We start from the raw sequence: 15,207 nt of genomic DNA on the forward strand, positions 1-15,207 counted from the left end.
AGAGCAGCCTCTCTCTGGAGCTGTTCTTCTTCCCTTTGCTCTTCTGTCCCTCTCTGATTCACCTTGACATTCCTTCCCTTTTGGTCCCACATTCTGAATCCTAAAGATGTTAACTGCTAAGTAATTTTGCCTTAGATTTACAAAATGATGATCTTTATCACACCTCTCCCCACCCCTGCCCTTAGTTCTGTCCGTTGCTATAAAACTTAACTTGAGGAAAGGTAATTTAGCTGAGGTCAGGCTGGCCAGGAGTGGGCTATCTCACCTTCTACAGTTGTTATAATTATAGTCTCCACGCCAGGTTACAATTCAATTTCAACCTTTTAATTTTAACTTTTTTTTGAGACAGGGTTTCTCTGTGTAGCCCTGGCTGTCCTGGAACTCACTCTGTAGACCAGGCTGGCCTTGAACTCAGAAATCTGCCTGTCTCTGCCTCCCAAGTGCTGGAATTAAAGGCGTGCGCCACCACCACTCAGCCCAGCTATTTTAATGTTTACTGAAGTATACCTTTACACTGTAAAAAGTACAAATTGTAAGTGAATATTTTATCTGTATACTATGCGTGATTGAAGTCCAGACCAAGATATTTTCAGCACCAGGCAGATTGTTCCATATTGTTCCCAGTGACCTCCCCCAGGGCAACCTATAGCTATGTTTGCTTATGATTAGAGCTTCATAGACAAAGATTTCTCCCTTGTTTTATTTTTCAACAGTGTTGCTCTAGTTGGACACTGTACTCAGTAGTGGTACACTAGTGTTGCAGACTGCTCTGCCTCATGCTTGGGGGCCAAAATGTTGGGGACTGCTCTATCAACGTTGGAACCTGCATTGCCAAAGGCCTTGGGGGCTCACTGCTCCAAGCTGCTCCGGTCCATGGGTCAGGGTTCAGCAAGAGAGAGAGTGAGGACGGACTCGAAGAATGGAGACCAGACAGAGTGTGATTCAATCCCGTTTATTCTTCAGTCTCTCTTCTCTCCAAGTCTCTTGTTCCTATTGCAAGTCCCAAGTCTCGAGTCCTAATCCCAGTTCTAAGTTGCTAGTCTCTTTCCCAGTTACCAGCCTCAAGTGCCTACTACTTTCTTCTTAGATGTCTCACTTCTAAGTCACACCTTTAAGTCACACCTTTAAGTCTAGACTCTAAATCACACCTTTAAGTCTCACACACCCAAGGGGAAATCCTGGGTATCTAAAACAAGATGTTATCAGAGTGTGCTCAGCTGTTGTAGGCTAACAAGTCTCTTTTCAGGGTATTTGGCTCAAGATGGCTGCAAGGATGATAGCCGCCTTCTGTGGGCTCCCCACACACTGGGGCACGTCCTTACCCTTAGTGAGTACTGTGAGTCAGTACAGGGTTTGAATTACTTATCTTTTGTAGCTGTTAAATGTGTGAAGAAAATGGTCATTTCAACTCTTAGAACTGTTAGGATGATCAATATCTGTAAAATGCCTTATGTAAATCTTTGTGATAAGCAGAACTCTTGTTTATTGTTGGCTACAGTTAGAAAAGCATCAGATACACATCTTAAGCCATCTCCTTGTGGATACTTGTGCTGGTGGAATGGATTTCCTCCGCTTGACACTGTATCTGTGTGTAGACAAAGGGATGGAGATTGAATATGGCTCCCGGTTTCCATCTATTGTCCTTAGCTCCTATATTCTAGGCTGGTGGTGAGGCAGAACACCCAAGTCCATGGTAACCTGCAGAGGTGAAAGCTGCAGAGAAGGAACACAGAGGGGCCAGGGGAAAACGTAGCCCCGAAGGACACACCCTGACCTCCAACAGGCTCTCCTTTTCACCACCTCGTAATAATGCCGCCATATTATGACTATATCAGAGCATTAATTCACTGATTAAGGCAGAGCCCTCAGGATCCAGTTTCTTCTGAAAAGGTCATCAGCTGACCAGATCCCCAATAAATGAGCCCACAGGGGGATTTTATATTCAAACAACAATTACTCTACATCCCCAGAACTTCATTTTAAGAATAAAGGTTTCGTGGCTAAGGACATCTCTAAGATTTCTTTGAGTTTCTGAATTAAATAGTGCGCCTCCCTGGCTTGCTTCCTTCGGATTTTAGCAGTGTGAGTCAGATATTAAAGGTGGAACCGGAAAATCATTTGTGGGCACATGGGTCAGCATAGTGTTCTTTCTCAGTATAGCCCCGTCATTTCAGTACAGCACTTAGATGGCAAACGCAAAGCTCCGTGGTTGTCATTTACATTCATTTACACCTCATTCTCTTTCAGGTCAGGCCCAAAGTGTGTGGCATCTCACTGTGGGGCCATCTCTTTAAGGAGCCCCCATTCCAGAATCTGTGGCGGTCCCTTTAAGGCCCTGGAAAGGGCCGGCTGTCGGTTGGGCGGCGAGGCCACGCCCCTTCACGTGTCCTTCGTGCCATTGGGCGGAGCTAAGGCCTTTAAGTTGCCGTCACGTCCGGCTCTCTGTCAGTCCGGAGCAAGCGAGCGAGCGAGCAAGGTAGCGGCTGTTGGACGGCAGGAGCAGGAGCGTAAGTGCGCGGGACCCCAGGCCCATTCCTGGAGGCTGCGGCCAGGCCGACCCCAGGCTGCCGCTGCCCCCTTCGTTCTCCTTGTTCGCCACGGCTGGGAGAAAGATGGCAGCTCTGAGGGGCCTCCGCTCTAGCCCGCTCCCCCGCGGGCCTCTGGTGGCGGCTGGTTGGGTAGCCGAGGCGGTGGGCGCGTGCGGGCGGGCCGGCATGCGGGCGGGCGAGCGGGCGGTGGTGGCCGCGTGCCTCTCGGGCCGTGTGGCGGGGCTCCGGGCGGAGGCGCTCGCGGTCTGCCTTGGGGCTGCGCTTGCCCACTCGTACCCGGTGCTCGGGGAGCCCCCCCCAGGGACGCTGGCCCCGCTGGGCCGAGGGGCGGGGGGCGCGCCTCGGCAAACATGGCTGGGCTCCGGGGCGAGGATAAAATGGCGCTGGCGCAAGGCCCTCCTCTCCCGCACGCTCTCGGCGCCCCACGCCCCCTTCCTGAGACCGGTCGGAGCCCCAGCCCTCGCCTCCGGGCTTTTTTGGAGCTTCCTGGCCGCGACCCCCACGGCGCCCCGCGCCTTCTCGCCCACGAGTGCCTTGTACTCGGGGATGTTTTCACTACTCCTCCCCCACGCGGGTCACCGACTGATCAGTATAAACTCTACGGTCACCCCTTTAGCTCGAATTCCGAAGCCCCCGGGCCCCCAAGAAACCACCCCTGTAAAGCCTCATTAAAGTTAAAAGTGCCAAGTATAGGGAACGGGCTGGCTTTAGTTACCACTAACATTGTTTTCCTGTTGGGTAGATTTAGGTTAGATAATGACGTGGTTCTTTGAAGTAATTTTAGTTCCCTAGACAGCTTTTCGTAACGGGAGATAGGTATGGCTGGCTGTTTGCAAGGGAAGGATTTGTTTATGTGCAGTTAGTTCTCTCTCAAAAACAGGTTTCGTGTCCGTTGGGTGAACAGCTAGCTTGGGAAATTTGATTTTGGAGGTCAGGTTGTGAAATGGAGCGGTCTGAGGAAAAGCGAATGGAACTGGTTAGGAGCCTTGCTGCTCCTTCCTGTGTTTATTACCCATAATGCACTGGCCAGTTGTGTTCTGTATGGTGGTGGTCAGGCTTTGGATAGCCCACTTTTGCCTTGACCTCCTATTTTGAACATTGAATGCCAGTTTGGTCCGTAGTTAGAATTTTTTTTTGATGTAGGAGGTAGGAATTGAAGTATTTCTCTTTAGCATTTACAGAATCTGTTGTGTTTATTAGGACCTTTAAGCCATACAGAAATTAATAAGTTTATTTAAATGGAGAGAGTAGAAGATAGTTTGGTAAATAGCTTTTGACAACTGATTTTACCACTTGGTATAAGTATCTTGAAAAGTAGTTAGGGCCTGGCTAAGGACTCCTTGAAGTGTGGGTTAGACCGAGTAGTCTGCCCTTTGTTTTATGCCATGCTCTGGGCTATGTGCCTGTCTGGTGAATTTTGCCTTGCACCTAAAGCCTTCACATTTTATATATTTCCCTAAGTAGAAAATCAGTACAAAATGATTGTGAGTTGTATATAACATTGTGAACTCTGACTGATAGTGTGGCCACAAAGTAAAAACTAGTGTATACAAAGCATGTAAAAGATGATTTATAAGGGCAAAATTAATTGGGTGTTTACATAGGCAAGCTGTTTATGTTGGAGCTGGCCCTCTAATAGTGTGAGTGGAATTATTTACATTTCTTTTGATTTTAAAAGTAATTCTCAGCTGCTTTCTTGTAGTCTACCCACAAACATTGTAACCCCTCTTTTTTTGTTTGTTTTTGTTTTTCGAGACAGGGTTTCTCTGTATAGCCCGGCTCAGAAATCCGCCTGCCTCTGCCTCCCAAGTGCTGGGATTAAAGGCATGCGCCACCACAGCCCCTCTGTAACCCCTCCAAAATCAGTTGTTAGAAAGACCTGTTGACTTTGAGAAGGGTGAAGGAACATGCACATAGCTTTTATTTCTTTGTCCTGACTGGGTTCAGAATATTTGGCTGTGCTTGTTATTTGCAATTTAGACGTGTATTCAGTGTAACGAATCCAGAACCACAAAAAGGCAGAATGAGCCTGGGAAGTTAATTTTGTTTTGTTGTTTGTTTTAGTTATTTATTTATTTATTTATTTTTGGACTGGGAGACATAAGATGAAGGTACCAAAACACCTTGTAAATTATTCATGTGATATCTTTTTCTTTCAGAATGCCTAAATCAAAGGAACTTGTTTCTTCAAGCTCTTCAGGCAGTGATTCTGACAGTGAAGTTGAAAAAAAGGTGACTTTCTCTGTACCAAGTTTTTTTATAGTACAAAATATATGGTGTATTAATTCTTCTATAATGCCAGCATTCAGTTTTGAAGAGAAAGGCCTGCCAATCTTTTTAGATAGGTTTTGCTATGCATCCTAGACTTCTCCAGCCACCTCAGATTTCCCTGAGGGCTGGAATGGTGTTAACCAATGTTAGGCTCAGAATGTAAGAGAGAATCTGCAAGGGTTTTTCTGTAAAGATAAATGACAAGTGGATTTTTTGAGTAGAATATTAGATTCTAGACTCATTTGCAGGCCTTACATCAGACTTAAGAGGTCTTTGTGTTGTACTTGGAGTTCACTGGCAGCCCAGTGCATCCCAGGCAAGTACTCGTTATGTCTCTAGCCCTCCTTTTACTTTTTATTTTTGTCAGGGTCTCAGTAAGTTGTTGGGCTGACCTTGGACTTTTGTCCTTAAGCTTTAGCCTCATGAGTAGGGACCCAGCTCAGACTAAACAAGTGCTCTGAGCACCTTTAGTAACCAAGAGTCAACAAAAATGCTTTCTTAGACTCTAGAGCACTAGAATTCTAATTAGGCCAAAGCCATTACTTACCATTATTAAGAAATCTATGTCATTCAAAAATCCTATTACTCTAACCTGCTGTGGTGGCTCAGGTGAGTTTAGTCTTTCTGGTCTTCTACATGGTAGGAGAAGAGACCCCATTATACCAAGTTTGCCCTGTAACCTCATGTGCCCACATACAGGCGTCACAAAGTTCCAAAAGTCTGCCTAACCTATAGGTAGTCAGTATGGGGCTGCATGAAGTTTTGAATTAAAACAATGCTGACAGGTTTCTCAGTCATTGCTCCTCTTTGCCCAAATTACTGAATTTTAGTTTTGGTACATTTTAACTTTAAAAGTTATTTGTAAAGACAGCGGTGGCGCAGCGGCTTAGGCACCAGCCTGCAGAGGGCAGCCGTGCCCTTCCCGAGTTCGAATCCCGCTGTCTCTCCCTCTTCCCATGTGACTCTTGCCAAGTCTCATGGGAAAAAAAATAGTTATTTGTAAACAACTTTTAGTAAAGTTTTTAGTTTTTAGTAAATAAAGTCATTCAGCATAGGAAATACAAAATTATCCATTTTGTCAGAATAAGCTTTTTTTGTGTTAGGTGTTTTGTCAACTTCATTCCACTCAATTGATCACAGCCATGAAGTGTAACGGAGCAATTCGCCTTGTGGTCAAGACTTCCTTCCACACAGGTGTATCTTAATAGAAGTTTATATCTGAATAGACATTCATATCCTAGAAATTGAACACATTGTATTCACCTTTATTTGTTTACTTGCTTTGTTGAAAATAAGTAATTAGTGCATCTGTGGTTTTACAGACATGTAAAAGCAGCAGGCCAGGCTAGTTTTGTAGTTCAGTTGGTAGAGTGCTGGCCTAGCACTCAGGAAGTCCCAGGTTTGATCCTCCAGCACTGGAGATGGAGGTAGGAGGGTCAGACGTTCAAGGCCACCTAGGATACTGGGGATCTGTTATTTATTTAAAACAACCACTCCCTCTTTTTTCCCTCTTTTAAAATTATTGTTAATAAAGTTTTTGTTATTGTTTAGGTTTTGTTTGTGTTTTTGCCTCTGTACTACCTAAGGGAACTCTATAGGAAAATTTAGTAAAGTTGGAACCTATAAATGTAAAGATAGACTACAGTATCATTTATAATTTTGAAATAAGGCTTCAGACATCATACATAGCTATAATTGAAGTCTTTTTAGAACTTGTAGAGCCTCTAAGTGTGTGTATATAGCTGATATGGAGGTTATTTGTTGGACATGTACACCCGTCCAGAGGATTGCCTTCTTGCTGAGCTGATTTTATAAGCTTGTCTCACATAGTACTATTAATCCTGTAAACATTTACATTAAGTATATCCATAGATTTCATTTCATAGCGTATTTTTATCCTAGCCTCAACAAATTTTTAATATAAGTTTAGTATATTAAACTAGTTTGTACTAGTCCATTAAGAAGGAACATGCCCGCCCTCTACTGTTCTGGCTGGGAACTTAATGTGGGTTTTTAATAATTCTTCTTCTTATTTTTTTTTTTTTAGCATTTAGCTCATTTTGAGGAGGTTATATAAAATTTATACTAGTGCTGCTTTTAAAATATTAGGAGGTTGAATGCTAGTAGTCTTACTGTCTATTGTCAGTGTTCTTAGTGCTAAAGGTTTTTGAGTTGTTGATTTTCAGTGCCTAGCATAAAATAATAACTTCCTTTACTTGGGCATATTCTTTTTTTTTCCCCCTGAGATAGAGTTTCATTATGTAGCTTGACTGACCTATGTAATAGCTTGCTATGTAATAGTCCAGGCTGGAAGCATATATTCTTGAAAACAGTATAGATTCCTTTTGGAATAGACAAGGAATTAGTATTCATGTTTTAGTCATTAATACATTGGTTTTGTTTTTTGTTTGATATTCAGCTTTCCTGCCTCAACCTTAGTCAGGGTTACAGGGTATACTAGTATACTTTGTTTTTTAGAACGATAAAATAAGAGGAAAGCTTTTGGTCGATTTGTGGTTTCCAAAGGTTTATACAGAAGTTATAGGTCGCTTCTCTTCCTCCTTCCAGAGAGTAGTTTATGGATTCTAGTCCACAAGATCACTGTTTTAATATCTGAGGTATCTTTGGGGATTTTGAGAATAGAGTGTAAAAACACTATCATTAGTTATATAAAGACTAGATTCATAGTTAAAAAATTTTAATGTACATATTTTTCTTTTAATAAGTCAAAAATTTGACTAACTCTTTAATGAAGTGTTTTGAACTTCACATTTGTGTATTCTTGCCATTTTTTTTTTTTCCTTTTTAAGTTAAAGAGGAAAAAGCAAGCTGTTCCAGAGAAACCTGTGAAGAAGCAGAAGCCTGGTGAGACTTCTAGAGCTCTGGCGTCCTCCAAGCAGAGCAGCAGCAGCAGAGATGATAACATGTTCCAGGTAAAGTCGGATTGCATTCAGTCCAGTGGGACAGATCCTTGAGTAGGAAGTGAAGGAAAAGTTGTTCAATTCTGGTAAAGTCTAGAAGTCAAGTTGTACTATATTTAGATGATACGAATCTAAAGGTTACAGAAAGCCAAAAAAAAAGATTTAGAACTGTATTTGGGAAGCAAATTTGAGTAAGAAGGTTGAGTGTGTGACTGGAAAGTGTAAATTGATAATATTTGAAAGAAGTGGCCTAACTTAGGCTTCATATAAAACAGAAGTCTTGGGACAATAGTGTATGTGTAAAGTGCCGGGGTAGCATGTTTAGGCCTGGAGTCTGAGCTTAAGCACTGGAGAAAGGAAAAGGGGAGCAGGTAGAATAGGTCGAGTGAGATGTGAAACCCAGGGAGGCTGCTCGGCATCCTTGACTTTATTGTGTGTTTGTAGCAACTCAGTTTATGCTCCACTGCAAACACTGATGTGTGAGATGAGGCACTGTGAGTAAATGATGCTGTGAGCTCAAGGAGGCAGTTACAGACTTTCAGTTGTATTGATAAGGAAGATATAGTGATGATTACAAAGACGGCGATGAGGAAGGACCACCTGTGAGTGAGTGAGTGAGTGAGGTAGACCTGATAGTGAATGTGGCCACCGAGGACAGTCTCCTGTAGCACCTGGGGTCTCGGCTGGGACTTATTCTTGTTGGCTTTCACATATGCTCGACTAAATAGTCAACCACCTAAGAATGCATAAACCAAAGAGAGGAGGCAATGACAGCTTCTGAAAGATTTGCAAATGGATGATGAGAGAAGAAAGGATGTAAGTTGGTAAAGTGGTGAAAAAAAACTAAGTGGAAGAAAGAAATAGACAAAATGTAGATTAATTACTTAGTTATAAGCTTCAATTTTTTGACTTTAGTATAATTTCAGGGCAAAGGTTAGTTTGATAGAGAATATAGGTGAAGGGTATGTGATGAGGAATATAAAAGGATGCTATTATTAATTCAAATGGATAATAAATTGGATGCTTACTGTGCTCATTGTTTCATTCAGGCTTTGCCAGGTTGTAGTAATCCATGCGGAGTGTGATTGTAACCTTGTGTAATTTAAGGGGACTGTGATTACACACGCATAGTAAAAATTACAATAAGTCCTGAGAAGTATTGGCAGATTGAGAGAGTGTGAGAATCTCATTTAAAAAGAAGTGCCGCCTAAATCTTAAAATATGAAGGTTAAGCCAGCTGTGCAAAGTGTGTGAACAAAGGAAGCATTTTCAAGAGCAGGAAATTGAGTTAATATCTTAAAGTGGGAAGAAGCTTGGGTTGTTTATGAATTACAGAGCCTTTGTGGTTGAAGCCTGGGAAGTCTTGCTGAGGATCAGAAGTCTGTTTGGGAAGATCTTTCAGGGCCATTTGACTTCTAAGTACAAGAAACTTGGGAGCAGGATAAACATAAAATTGGCTAGAATAATTTCTTAGTGTTTGTAAAGTGCTGTAGAATATCTAGTTTCATAACCATATCTTGGCTTTTTTTTTTTTCATCATTCGTGCTGTGTGCTTTCCTTTTTACTTGTAGAGTAATGATACTTCTAGCCTGGTGGGGGTGAGGCGGGGGAGAGTCTGAGATGAGGGTCTTTTTTTTTTTTTTAAATAGCCGTGGGTGACTTGGAAGTCAATATCTATATAGAATAGGCTAGATTTGAGTTTTTAGTAGTCCTCCTGCCTCTCAAGTGCAGAGGTTGTAGACATGTATTACCATGGCCTTTAAAGGTTCTGTTTTGTTAGAGGTTTTTGAGAAATGGGGTTTATTTTTAGGGGATGATTTTCTCACTATGAAAAAAGACCTTTGGTTCTTTTTTTGTTTGGTTTCTTGAGACAAGATTTCTTTGTGTAGCCCTGGCTGCCCTAGAACTAGCTCTGTAGTTTACAGAACAGAGATCCATCTGTAGCATACATCCACAATTCTGCTTGCTATGAAGACTTTGTCTTAGTGTTCTATTGCTGTGAAGATACTATAACAGCAGCAACTCTTAGAAAAACAGTCACTTGAAGCTGGCTTACAGTTCAGAGTTTTAGTCCCTTGTTACCGTGGCAAGAAGCATGGCAGCAGGTAGGCAAATGTCTTGCTGAGAGCAGCTGAATTCTACATCTGGATCCACGGTCAGCTGGAACAGAGATACTGAGCATGACTTGAGCTTCTGGAACCCCAGAGTTCATGCCTAGTGACACTTCCTCCAGTAAGGCTGCACCGACTCTGACAAGGCTTTGTGCCCTAATCCTTTAAAATAATGCCACTCCTTAAGAGCCTCAGGAGGCCATTTCCATTCAGATCACCACAACTGTCCTTCCTTTGAATATTTTGAATCTTTCCCAAGTAGCTTGGTGAGTTTATTAAATGTATGTCTTATTTTTGGACTGCATTCTTTGCCTCGAACTCAGAAATCCGCCTGCCTCTGCCTCCCAAGTGCTGGGATTAAAGGCTTGCGCCACCACTGCCCGGCTTGGACTACATTCTTAACTATTGACTTATGTCTGTCTGCTTTAGTACCACACTGTCCTTACACTGTCTAGAAAGTGGGAACACTCAAAAAATATATAGCTTGTGTTAAGCCACCAGTATAAATAAGTTTTTCTTTTGTTTGTTGTTTTTTTAAAGACAGGGTCTCAGTATGTAGGCTTGTCTCTTAGCTATGGTTTTTGTTGCTGTGAAAAGGCACTATGATCATGGCAACTCTATATATAAAGGTAAAGTTTTAATTGGGGCTGGCTTATTGTTTTAGAGGTTTAGTCTATTATCAGCATGGTGGTGTGCAGGGAAGGAAGACACAGTGCTAGAGGAGGAGCTTAAGAGTTCTGTATTTTCATCAGAAGGCAGCAAAAGCTACTCTGAGCCACTCTGGGTGTAGCTTGATTATGAGACCTCAAAGCCTACCCCGACCAGTGTGTACAGCGTTGCAGGGTATTTGTTCACACTGTGAACCCCCGAGATTGTGTTATTTATTGGAAATACCTGTTTTTAGTTGTGTGGCTCAGCCTTAGCACATACTTTTAGTCAAAGCACTTTCTGCTTGAATATTGTAAACAGGATTAAATAATAAATAATAATAAAGTCAACCATAGGTCAAGAGGCAGAGCAAGTGACCAGTTGATAGGAAGTGAGCATAGGATCATTAAAGCCATAGAGAGTAAGAGGGAGTCAGGACAGATAGATGAACAGGAAGTAGAAGGGAGGGACATTGATTTGAGATGGTGTGAGAGAAGGGTATTCCTGGTGGGACTTTGGCTAAGGAGGAAGATCAGCTGGGTGCTTTCTCTGCCTCTCTGAGCTAGCAGTTTTCCACCCCAGCATCTGGCTCTCAAGACTTCATTCATATAATCAAATGATTGTGATTTTGTTTAACAGTACACACTTCCTCCAAAAAGGTCATGCTGACTTTAACAAGGCCATACTTCCCAATAGTTCCAGTCAAGCTCATAAGACGTGGTGGCTGTTCTTGTTCTTGGTGGCTGGATACTGTCCCATTGCATGTGTAAGCCACATTCTTTTTGTGTCCTCATCTAAGGATAGACTTTTGGGTTTTCCCTCCTTCTTAGCTATTGTGAATAGTGCAATTAAGGACATATATGATCTCTTGGGAGACCTTACTGCCAGTTGTTTTGGAAGTGCAGTTATGTGCCACCTCAAATTGAATATGTACATATACAGTGAGGATACTGTAGGATTGGTACCATGTTTTGTAAATTGTCTTACTAAGTACATCCTGATGTTCACACAGGAGAGTCTTCTGAATATGCATTTCTCAGAATACCCGGTGTGTTAATTATATATCTTATTCCCAAAGTGGGATTATTGGAACATGCTGTGTCAAAGGACATCCGTTCTGTTTACTCTGTTATTAATATTCATAAATTTTAAAGTGAGGGTGAAGAAAGAAAGATAGCTCACTAAGCAGAAATGCTTGTACAAACATGAGGACCTTAGCTTCAGTGCTCAGCACCAACCTTAGGTAGTTGGATTTGGCTGCAGATGGCTGTAATCCCAGCACTGAGGGGGCAGAAATGACAGATCCTGAGTACTCTGTGGCCCATTTAACAGTGAGCTTCTAGTTCAGTGAGAGATCTTCTCAAGGCAAGGCAGAGACTGATAGTCATTCTCTGGACATGATATGTGGACATATGCATGCACATACCTCCCCCTCCCCCCACAGTTGAATACTTATTCCAGGATTATCAGTGCAAGTTGTGAATATAAATTCAAAATCTCTTTATGCATTTTATTTCTCCCTCTTTGCTAGATTGGAAAGATGAGATATGTCAGTGTTCGGGACTTTAAAGGAAAAATTCTAATTGATATTAGAGAATACTGGATGGACTCAGAAGGTGAAATGAAACCAGGGAGAAAAGGTAAGGTTTTATTTCTTCAGTTTGATGTTAATGTTGATTGATTACTTACTTTAAATTGTTACAGGGTATATATTGAGGATTCACCTTACTTGGATGGTCCTTTTATAATCAATTTGTAATGAAACCTAGGAAAACAGCATCCTAGGGTCACATTGAATTGATCACTAACTTTAACTTATCAGTTCTGAGGCAGATTAGGCACTTGGGGAACTGTAGAATGAGAAACAGAGAGCTCCTGGGTTTAGTGTTTGCTTTGGACTCAGCTCCAGCAGGACATTCTTTAATATGGAGTCCTTCAAGGTCTCTGTCCTCTTAGTGTTGGTGCTTCGCCCAGTTCCAAGCCTCAGCGTGGGTCCCAGTCAGGACATGGAAAGACGAGTGCTGGGGCTTGGCTTGGTGTCACCGAGGCCTTAGGCGGGTAGGCCACCTCCATTCAGGGTGAGTCTGTGTTCAGGACATGGAAAGACGAGTGCTGGGGCTCGGCTTGGTGTCACCGAGGCCTTAGGCGGGTAGGCCACCTCCATTCAGGGTGAGTCTGTGTTCCGCAGTTTAGTCTGTCTGCAAACACCCTCCTCGACACTCACAGAGAGAGGTATGTTCATGATGGTTCTAAATCCATCAAGTTGATGGTCAAGGTGAACTGTTAACTTGTCACTTTTATACTTCAGGGAGCAGCACTGGTGAGACCCATAGACAAAGGCATGCACACAGTAGAAGGGGGACTGGCTGGGAAGAGGCAGGGGATGAACAGGAGTGGGAAACGGCCCTCGAGAGGGGAGTGGAGGGTGGAATAGATGATATACATGTTAAGTCATGGTGAGACTGTTGTACATGGTTATGCTAATGCACTGTTTAAAAGGTAAACCTACACTACCTAAATTTATGTAGTTCTATGCTCTAGGTTGATTTAGTTGATGAAAGTGCTTTCTTGGGCCTGTAAGGTATGGTGCCTCAGCAGGTAACCTTGCTGTATGGTCCCAGGACCCATGAGGTGGAAGGAGAGAATGGTTACTACCTACACTGTTTAAAACACTGTGGCACAGGGGGCCCATGAGTGTACGCCTGTGTGCGCTCGTTCAGTGAGTTAATGTGTCAGACTTTTAATAAAAGGAAAAAAAGGATTTCTTCTAGTACTATTCTGTCTGCTGTTACAGCACTGTTAAAGGTGACACTGCTTTCATGTAGTTCTCCAGTTTGTCTTAGAAGCTTCCTTTTTATGTTTACTGATTATTTCTGAGTTTTCATTTAGGATTTTCCACAGTGGCTGATCCTAGATTACATTCTTGTACTTGTTTTCTGAAGGAGTTCAGTTAGCCTCAAAGGCTTCCTTCCCTACTGCTGCCTGTTGCATTCTCCTTTGCAGTTTCAGGGTCCCTTGGCAGTTTTCTGAAAAATACATTATTTGCTTGTATTGGATGTTAGGCTAAGGTTTCCTATTACCTGATTTAATGTTACAACCAGCCTTTGATGTGTAAGTCTTATTTACTGATTAAGAAACTGAGTCTAGAAAATGCAGCTAGTGATGGTGAAGCCGAGAGTTGCTCTTGATATGCTCTTGATAGCATGATTCCAGGGTGACTCGTACCTGTATCTGAACTGTGCATTCTACCATGCCCCCTTTAAGTCACTCTAAGGAGTGACTCCAAGTGGAATGGTTGCTTATAGAAGAACTTAGCACAGAGCTGAACACCTTGAAATTTGGTGGGAATATGGAAAAAATGTTGGAAAAGACGTGATGTAAAACTGCCAACGTCTTATGCCATTAAGGGTCCTTTTAGACTGTACATATTTGTGAAATATCTTCAAATTATTATTCTTATTGGTCAAAATAGGCATGTAGATGCACTGTTGGAAGTTAAACTGGGTATAAAATTAAACTTGTGACTAACAAATGTAAGATTTTAATATCAGTGTAGAACTCTCACAAAGCTTCAATATTCTAGTATTGTGCCATTGAATTTGGCTGGTGAAGTAGCTCTGTAATAGAGCGTGTATGTGACATCCCTGAGGCCTGGGTTCTGTCCTTCACACTAAAAATCCATATAAGCAAAATGACAGTTTTGATACAAATATTTGGACATATCAAAATCTCCCCAAAGGCTTGATTTTCACTTTGTATTTCTTAAACCTTTTTTAGGTATTTCTTTAAACATGGAACAGTGGAGCCAGCTGAAGGAACAGATCTCTGACATAGATGATGCAGTGAGAAAGCTGTGAAATCTGAGCCGCATCAAACCTGCACTGTTGTAGTTGTTTTAATCTGTCTTTCTACATTGGCTTTTGTTTTCTAAATGTTGTTTTCCAAGCTGTTGTATATTTGGATGGCAGAACAATTTGTAAGACAAATACTTTTTTTTAATGTGCATTATTAAAATGTTCTAAGTGAAGCTAATTGTCAACTTTATTAAAGAGGATTGCTTTGTGCCCCCTACCTAGTGTAAAATAAAGTCAGATCATTACAATCTTAACTGTGGGAGCCTTTTTTGATCAGAAAAACCCTAGTTACTGTTTAAGACCAAAAAAACAAAAAACCAACCTTTGTAGGCACATTGTTGAGTCAGCTTACATTTAGAAGGATTTGTATTGCATTGAGCTTCTTAGATTGCTTTGTGAAATGTATACTCAGTCTCTTTTTCCAACCAGATTTGCTGAATTTTCCTCTCTAGAACTTCTCCCTACCACAATACTTTACCTTTTCCTCAGTTTTCTTAGTGTTCAAGTTTCACATTACTCTTTACTCATATATTATGCTGAAAAGTCAGTGTAACTGTCAGTGTTGTTGCCTCCTAAGCCTACTTCGTTAATTATTAGCAGATATCTGATTGGTAACATGGCTTAAATGAGAACTGCAAGCAAGTGTATGCCATTATCCGTAGCTCTGTGTAGATGTTACTTAGTCTTCAGAACATAGTGACTTTTATGTCTGATGAGCTGTCACTCAGTAAACATTCGTGCTGGGATGATGGTTATAAAGTCAGATATTAAACTAGATTAGACTTGTAAAAATAGTGAAACTTACTGGCCTACTATTACATTCTAATAATGCGTGTGGATTCTATGTAGTCAG

General features: G+C 41.9%; 1 protein-coding gene across 1 annotated transcript; it reads left to right on the top strand.

The window, feature by feature from the left end:
• Nucleotides 1-2,247: 2,247 nt before the first annotated feature.
• Sub1 (SUB1 regulator of transcription) lies at nt 2,248-14,608 on the top strand. The gene is made up of 5 exons (XM_034523675.2): nt 2,248-2,507; nt 4,709-4,781; nt 7,631-7,753; nt 12,032-12,140; nt 14,278-14,608. Exons 2-5 carry the CDS (start codon nt 4,710-4,712, stop codon nt 14,355-14,357), a joined length of 384 nt encoding a protein of 127 aa, XP_034379566.1. The 5' UTR covers nt 2,248-2,507; nt 4,709; the 3' UTR covers nt 14,358-14,608.
• Nucleotides 14,609-15,207: the final 599 nt, after the last annotated feature.

This window comes from Arvicanthis niloticus, chromosome 19 (genome assembly GCF_011762505.2).
Source record: "Arvicanthis niloticus isolate mArvNil1 chromosome 19, mArvNil1.pat.X, whole genome shotgun sequence".
In the NCBI taxonomy this organism is placed as follows: domain Eukaryota; kingdom Metazoa; phylum Chordata; class Mammalia; order Rodentia; family Muridae; genus Arvicanthis; species Arvicanthis niloticus.